This window comes from Rhincodon typus, chromosome 3 (assembly GCF_021869965.1).
Source record: "Rhincodon typus isolate 14 chromosome 3, sRhiTyp1.1, whole genome shotgun sequence".
Classification (NCBI taxonomy): Eukaryota; Metazoa; Chordata; class Chondrichthyes; order Orectolobiformes; family Rhincodontidae; genus Rhincodon; species Rhincodon typus.
Window position 1 is genome coordinate 2,407,869 of NC_063334.1, and position 8,788 is coordinate 2,416,656.

Genomic DNA, 8,788 nt, shown 5'->3' on the forward strand with positions numbered 1-8,788 from the left:
CATGATGGAGAGTGGTATGGTTGATTCTGAGACTAGGGTCCTGAATCTAAATGAAAGACACTACAATGGAATGAGGTATGAACGAGCTATGATAAATTGGGGAAAGTTACCTAAAGGGATGTCTGTGTTGATGGCAAACATTTAAATAGCACATGGTGGAAATGCAACAATTGTTCATTCCTGACTGGCACAAAAATAAAACAGAACTGGTGGTCCAACCAAGGCTAACAAGAGAAATTAGGTATAGACTTAGATCCAAGGAAGGGACATATAAATTGGCCAAAACAGCAACTGACCAGAGGATTGGGAGCAGTTTTAATTTCAGCAAAGGAGGACAAATGGATTGATTGGGAGGGGGAAGATAGAGTAAGCTTGCAGTGAACATACAACTTGACTGTAAAAATTCTGTAAGTACGTGAAAAGGAAAAGATTAATGAAGACGAATTGTAGGTCCCTTACAATCAGAAACAGCAGAAGTTATAGTGAGGAACAACAAGTTGACAGACCAATTAAATACTTTGCCTTCAGAAAAGAGGACACAAATAAAGTCCCAAAACTGTTGAGGAACAAATTGCCTAATGAGAGAGAGAAACTGAAGGAAATCAGAATTAACAGGGAAATGGTGTTAGGGAAACTAACAGGATTTAAGGCCAATCAATCCCCACGGCCTCTTAATCTACATCCCAATATACATAAGTAAGTGAACTAGAAATAGTTATTTCTGAAGAAGGACCCTGACCCGAAACGTCAGCTTTCCCACTCCTCTGATGCTGCCTGGCCTGCTGTGTTCCTCCAGCTCCACACTGTGTTAACTAGAAATAGTGGATGTGTTGGTCGTCATTTTTCAAGATTCTATAGACTCTGAAATAGTTCCCATAGATTGGAACGTAGCTAATGTAACCCCGCTATTTAAAAAAACGAAATAGAAAGAAAACAGGGAATTACAGACTGGTCAGCCTGACGTGGTAGTGGGAAAAATGCTAAAGTCCTCTATAAAAGATTCAAGAGCAAGTCACATGGAAAGCAGTGACTGAATTGGTAGAATCAGCATGGATTTACAAAGGGGAAATCATGCTTGACAAACCTACTGGACTTTTCTGAGGATGTAGCTAACAGTGTGGATGAGGCAGAGCCAGTGAACGTGGTTTCTTGGATCTTCAGAAGGCTTTCGATAAGGTTCCGCATAAGAGATTAGGATGTAAAATTAAAGACCATTCGATTAGGACTAGTACTGACACGGATAGAAAACCGGCTGGAAGGCAGGAAACAAAGAATAGGAATAAACTGATCATTTCTCCGAGTGGCAGGCAGTAATTAGCGAGGTACCGCTGGGATCAATAGTTGAAACCCAGCTATTTACAGAAGATATTAATGATTTAGATGAGGAAACTACATGTAATAATTCCCAGTTTGCAAGCGACACAAAGCCGGGCGAGAGGGTGAGCTGTGACGAGGACACGGAGATTCTTCAGTGTGATTTGAACAAGTTGAGTGAGTGGGCAAATACATGGCAGATTAAGTATAATGTGGATGCAAATGAGGTTATCTACTTTGGTAGCAAAAACAGAAGGAAGATTATCTGAATAGCAGTACATTGGGAAAGAGGGAGGTGAATGAAACCTGGGTGTCTCTGTACACCAGTTACTGAAAGTAAGCTTGTTGGTGCAGCAGGTAGTGAAGGTATGTCAGCCTTCATAGTGAGAGGATTAGAGTGCAGTAACAGGGATGTCTTGCTACAACTGCACAGGGCCTTGGTCGGACCACAGCTGGTGTATTGTGTGTGGTATTTTTTATCTGAGAAAGGATATTCTGGCTGTGGAAGGGATGCAATGAGGAGTTACTAAATTGATTCCTGGGAAAGCAAAACTGACATATGAAGAGAGACTGGATTGTTTGGGACTACGGTCACTGGAGTTTAGAAGAATAAGGGGGCGGGGGTTGGAATCTCATAAAAAAAGCCTACAAAACTCGAAGAGGACCGGACAGGGTAAACACAGGAAGGATGTTCCTGATACCTAGGGAGTCGAGGACCAGAGGTCACAGTTTATGGATATGAGGTATATCATTTGGGACTGAAACAAGGAGAAATTTCTTCTTATGGAAAGTGGTGAGCAGTTTGAGGCCAAAACATTGAATGTTTTCAAAAAAGGAGCTATATATAGTTCTTAGGACTAAAGAAATTCTTGGTTATGGAGAGAAAGCAGGTACAGGGGACTGAGTTGGAAGATAAGCCATGACCATATTGATTAGGGGAGCAGGCTCGAGGGGCCGAATGGCCTATTCAGTTTCCTATTTTCTATGTTTCTGTGACTCATACATTCCATTCCAACTTTTCCAATAACTTGCCATCAATCAAATCATGCCAATCTGTTATATAATGGAGCAATTACTTAAGTTTTGTGGCAAGGCTGAAACTGACTACAACAATGTGAAAAGACAAGTAAAGGTGTATTTCAGATGTTTAGACAATGGCTGGAATGCAGCCAACTTGCTTCGGGATCTGTTATTTAACTCGTCATATTGCTCAGGAAATTAAACCACGTGCTTGAAAACTGCACTTGGAAACCAATTTTGTGAATTTTTCTCTTCATATTTTGTTAAGCATTTGCCAATTTATGCAATTCAGCCTGAATAAATCACTTGCTGGAGTGGTCAGAATAAAATGAATTCAAATCTTACTATTATCTGCGGATAAGCCAGCAGCTTCTACTTATGTTTTTACCACCTCCTTTTGGATCTGGGCCAATGGGTGGAAATTCATCAATTGTGAGATCAGTCAGACTATAAATGCAGTGACTTTGGGGCAAAGAAGCAGAGGATTGCCCGAGTCAGTACAATCAGCAAATAAAAAAGAAATGATGAACTGCAGAGCTATCTTCATCATCTTAGCCATCCTGATGCTTTCTGGACATTTGACAGACGGTAAGAGAATTTTTGTGCTTCTCATGGACCCTAATCATTTTGTTCACTTGCTGAATTGCAATGTTATAGTAGAAATCTTCAACTTGATACAAAATAGGGTACACCTTAACCTGTGAGAGATTGCATGAGAGGCTTTTTTTTATGCTACTGTCTCGTCGTTGTGGAATTACGAAAAGACATGCGCAGCATCAAGATGCGGTGATCATCTGCAAATGGGTCCATGGGCTGTAGCTCTTGCAGAAATTTAGAAGTTAAAGGATGATCTGATTGAAGTCTTCAAGGTATTAATAGGAAAAGACAGGGTAAATAAAGATAGACTATTTCTACGAGTTGGAGATTCTAGAACTAAGGGGCATATTCTGAGAAGTAGGGCCAGACTGTGCAGAAGAGATATTAGGAAGCACTTCTACACACAAAGTGGGTTAGAGACTTGGGACTCTCTTTCACAGCCTGTGGTTGATGTCAAATTAATTGTTATGGTTAAATCTGAGAGAGATCAATTTTTACTCAGCAAAGGCATTAAGGGATATGGATGAAGGATAGATATATGGAATTAGGCTGCAGATCAACCATGATCTCATTGAATAGTGTAACAGGCTCAAAGGGCTGAATGGTCTACTCCTGTTCCTATGTTCCTAGATACTTCCTGCCTCAATCTGGCAGCCTTTTACTTCTTAACGGTAAAATAGTTCTAAATGCTGACATGGTTTCATAACATAGGAGAAAGAACCGCAAAGAGAGGGTTATAAAAAAGATTGTGAGAAACTACAGAATTAGATCTTAACACTTCATGTCTCTCTGTCCAGGCCGAGCCATTGGTGCAGTGAAAATCAATCTGCGTTGTCAATGTATCAAATCCACACACGAGATCATCCCCCGAAAGTTTATCAAGAATCTTGAAATCATACCTGCGGGTCCACACTGCGCCAAAGTTCAAATCATGTGAGTAACTTCATTGGAGATCCTTAGGTGCATTGTTGAAAGATGTGATGACCCAGTTTAATGATCCTTGCCCTGAATGCATGGTATGAGAAAGAGCAGAGCGATTGGCACAGAATCCCCACAATTATTGCACAGCTCGGAAATAAACAAGATAACTAGTTGCACACTTTCGATACACCCAAACTAAGAGGTCAAAATAACATTGTTTGTGTTTTCTTTTCAGTGCAACCCTTAGAAAAGGAAGGAAGGTCTGCGTGAATCCAAAGGCACATTGGATACAAAAGTTAAGAAGGGCTTTGCAAAGGTACATTTTTACTTTGTACTAATTCCTAATACTGTGCATTATTTTTATTGTGAGGGGCTTCCTATTTATGAAAGCCCCAAAACATAAAACCAGTATTCTGTTGCTAATGACAAATCCTTTTTCTTTCATAGAGAAGAAGATAATTGAGGGAAGATGGACAATCCCTTAGAACCGGTTAATAACTTCTGCAAGATTGCCGTTATTTCTGGTGGTTACGTTGGTCCAGCCTTTCCTGTTTGAAAGGATGCCTGTTATTAACACTCTAAACTGGCTGAAGCTGAAATGAGAAGCTTGTATCTTGTCCTGACAGGTCATGTATTAATTTCCTTACACCTACAGACCAATCTTGACTGTTGGCTTGCTCACAAGCTCCGTGTTTTCTCAGAGGTTAATTTAATTTTCTTTAATTGGAGTATTAGTCTAGAGTGAAGGGTGAGAGAGGGCACAGGGTCATTACTGATGGTCAGTACATTTGCACTGGTTTAAGTCCTTATATTTTAATATGAGTAGATTCAGAAATACTTGTAATAATATTTATTTCGTCATTGAACTTTACATCTCAGTTTTCTATAAAATATACTTGTCAATAATTACCTGGGATTACTTCAACACAGTGTTATAATTCAATGCTGGAAGTAGTATGTTATTATGGTGGAGGAGTTAAGATAACAAACACTGCACTCAGTCCTATTTCCTGCCTGGTATTTTGTTTTTGTGCGTTTAGGTTATTCTTCATTATCATGTTGGTACTGAATGTAGTTGCCGGTTATAGTGGGTTAGCTTAGTTAAAGATATTACCAACTTATAGCCAGGTCAGTAAACTGAGGAACACTGGTTTACTTACATAGTACAGAAAGACAATTGATACTAGATGATCAAATATAGAAATAGATCATCATGTTTTAAAATAATTTGTATTGGCACACTTAATTTGAAATGAGTTTAATCAGTCAGGTTTGTTGTAGTTTGGTCTATGCTGTCTACCTGATAGAAATGTTGAAAATCCAAATAGCAGTCACTACTTCAGACAAGTGCTCGTTCTGATATAATAATGCTCCCACTCAATGACAGTTCTACTCAGTCACTTGGTGTGGAACAGTATACATATTTATTTTGTATTATTTTAAGCATATTTTCTAATATAAGAAGCTCCATGTGTGTTTAAGATTGTTGTTGTATCATTGACATTTTTATGATTCATGGTCAGCTATATGTTTATAATAAATTGTCAGTAATTAAAATGATTGTATTCACTTTAATGTCATGATCAAATAAAATGTATTTATTTACTTCTTGCTTCTTCAACGACAAAGGAAATGTTTGTCTCTTGTCTGTGATCTCTAATCCTGAGACCAGCTACAGCACGCTGAGAATGAGTAGCAAAAAATTAAATACATTTTAACTTAGCAATGAAGACTCAGTTTTGTGAGGTTGACACTTTAACCCACACTTTGTAGCACCAGGCTTCTCTCTGTGGCTGAATTAGGACTTAATGTTCTTTCTAACCATTAGATATTACACATTTATTGCCTCAAAACCAGTGGAAGCAATTTTCAGCAGCCAGCAATTTTTTCCTGAAAGCAGTTGATAATCAGAAGGAGTGGGAGGTGCAGAGGGTGATACAGTTTTGCAAGTGGGCAATTAGTTTGCTCACTAGAGTTGGGAGTAGGTTTGCTTAAATATTCATATGCCGGTTGTAGGCTCATTTAACACTTACAGTGCAAACGAGTAGGCTACACTTCATCCATCTTACCGGCATATTAGCAGTTTAACATATATTCTTGAAAAAGACTGAATGAAGTTCAAACCCAAAAATTTTTACAGCCTCTCAATGTCAGGTCTGGACACATTTTGGACTGAAGTTGGAAGTCAGCCCAGGATTTCCATTACAGTGAAATACAATAGGATTAAAACTTACATAGAGAAAGCCGTGTTAAGATTATGGAGCACATTCAAGCCCGTCAACAATACAGTTCATTACCCTGTGAACTAACACCGAGGACAGGCCTGAAAGGAAATAAAGATGACAAACTATTCAGGAAAAATATCCCAACGTTTCTTCCAGATTGTCATGGCAGAATCTTGTACAGCTGCAGTGACAGGATAGCAAGGCACATCAAAGTCTGCTTTCTGATAGGGTTTGAAACTACTCAGAGAAGGCCAATGTCAAAAGACAGTAGGTCAAGTGTGATTGTAGAAGTCAGTGTTGGTGTCCTGAAAGTTGAGGTTAACACAGTAGCATCAAGGATGATAGGAAGGACCAATGATGATGGATAGTAGGTCATTAAAGGTGGAGTAAGAGTGATGGAGTAAGACCGCATCTTAAGACTTAATTGGTTGGCCACCACCTGATAGTTTGGGGCCAGCCACTGTGCCTTTAGACAGGAGTGCTACTCATTGCTTGACCTATAATCAACCAACTCACCATTCCTAACAGCTCCTAATGTAAAAAATGAACCAAAGACATAATGAACTCCAGCCCAATGGCTGACTTATGGACAGTTTCTCCTTTTAGCTGGCAAATATCTCTCAAACTCTGGGGTATATTTTTAAGGTGAGAGGAGGAAGATTTAAAAAGGACATGAGGCATAACTTTTCATGAGTGGAATGAACTGTCAGAGAATGTGGTGGATGTGGGTACAGTTACAATGTTTAAAAGACATTTGGATAAGTACATGAATAGGAAAGATTCAGAGGGATATGGGCCAAGTGCAGGCAGGTGGGACTAATTTAGTTTGGGATTATGATCAGTATGGACTAGATGGACTAAAGGGTCTGTTTCCATGCTGTATGACTCTATAATTTTTAGTGACTTCATATTTATCTAATTCTTCCCACCACGGAATAACATAACCATAACATATCAGTGTCTGCATTCATATAAAGAATGCAGGTTTTTAAATTCTTTTGTCTATTCTGAAGAGAGGCACTCATCTTTTAAATCAAAATTGATAAAGAAAGTAATATAATCATGGATGACATATTGGGAATTTATCAGATCTGGTAGTATCAGTGGACAGAAATCAGAGTTAACATTTAAGGTCAAGTGACCCTTACTCAGAACTGAGTTCCGACCCGAAATGTTAACTCTGATTTCTCTCCACAGATGCTGCCAGACCTGCTGAGCTTTTCCAGCAATTTCTGTTTTTGTTTCTGATTTACAGCATCCGCAGTTTTTTCTGTTTTTTTAGTTCTAAATGGACCCCTCAAATTTCAAATCTAATGTTGAGCTCACGTTTTGTACACCTTATTTGCAGCCATAACTTTGTATTCCTTGCTTTGTTCAATCTCCCTGTGATCTATATGTTATGATCTGCCTGTATTGTGCACTAAACAAAACTTTTCACTGTACTTAGGTACATGGGACAATAATAAATCAATCAAATTAAATCAAAATTATTTGATTGATTTGTTCTCCATGCGATTGCTATTGAGACTTGTGTTTGGCATCATCTGCACAATGTAAAGTGGACAAAAGACATGGAATAAACTGTTGTGGTGGTATATAGCAATGTGAGCCAGAGAGTTATGGTGGCAAAATTGGCCCCGCTGGCTGAGAAATCTTTTCCAACAATATGACTTTGAAAGGCTGTCTCTCCTCACCGTTCAAGAAGATCAAGGTAGTTCCATTATGTCCTGGTTAATGTCATTCAACCAACATCATTAAAACAAATCATCTGCCCATTACCTATTGCTTTTTGTAGGACCTTGGTAACAGCGAAGTGGCTTCCACATTTTAAAGAACCACCTCAGATATATGATGGACTGAATGCTCTTCTGTGCTGTATCATAATAGGGCTCTATGTACGACAATGATGCTGTGCCATAATGCCCTATTTCGTTAGGGGTCACTGTAACCTATGGCTATGGGAGTGGAAGGTCTGGACCCTCTGCTGAGTCCCCATTCCAGCCAGTGCTACTGAGGTTTGCCTGGTGAGACTCATGATACCTGCATTGAGAATACGTCACGTAGCAACTGGAAACGTAACAGTGGGGACTCTCAAAATTGAGAATCACTAACCCTTTGCCAATATGCCAATGGTAATATCATGGGCAGTAAAGATTTAGTTTTTAAATTGGACCTCACTTTTGTCATCCTTAGTGTTTTTGTGCAAGTCACCATCCAAGATCACAAGAAGGACTGGAAAGTATATCTACATTTATTTTCTGAGGAAGTGTCACCGGACCCAAAATGTTAACTCTGTTTATTCCTTCACAGATGCTGCCAGACCTGCTGAGCTTTTCCAGCAACTTCTGTTTTTGTTCTACATTTATTTTAATGAGCTTACCAGCTTGGCTGAAACATGAAATCATGGTACAAACTCCCCTTTGTTATAAACCTTATAATAACTAGTTGGTGAAGGAAGAAACCAGAGACAGTCTTTACCTGGAATAGGCTTATTGACAGAGTAAAACATTAGATTTTAGATTTGGGTTTTATTTTCACGTGTACTCAAGTATGGAGTACAAGAGCACAGTGAAAAGTGTACAATGTCACCACAAATGGCACCATCTTAGGTACAAAGTCGTAGTTAGAGAAATGGGAAAATAAAGAACTAAGTTAAAAAGTTCAGCACTACAGTCTCCTCAGCATAAAAGTAAATAAATAAAGAAATAAAA

General features: G+C 38.9%; 1 protein-coding gene across 1 annotated transcript; it reads left to right on the top strand.

The window, feature by feature from the left end:
- Positions 1–2,724: 2,724 nt before the first annotated feature.
- On the top strand, positions 2,725–5,317 carry LOC125481556 (interleukin-8-like). Its single transcript, XM_048593275.1, has 4 exons — positions 2,725–2,922; positions 3,729–3,864; positions 4,088–4,168; positions 4,300–5,317. Exons 1-4 carry the CDS (start codon positions 2,856–2,858, stop codon positions 4,313–4,315), a joined length of 300 nt encoding a protein of 99 aa, XP_048449232.1. The 5' UTR covers positions 2,725–2,855; the 3' UTR covers positions 4,316–5,317.
- The last annotated feature ends 3,471 nt before the right edge of the window (positions 5,318–8,788 follow it).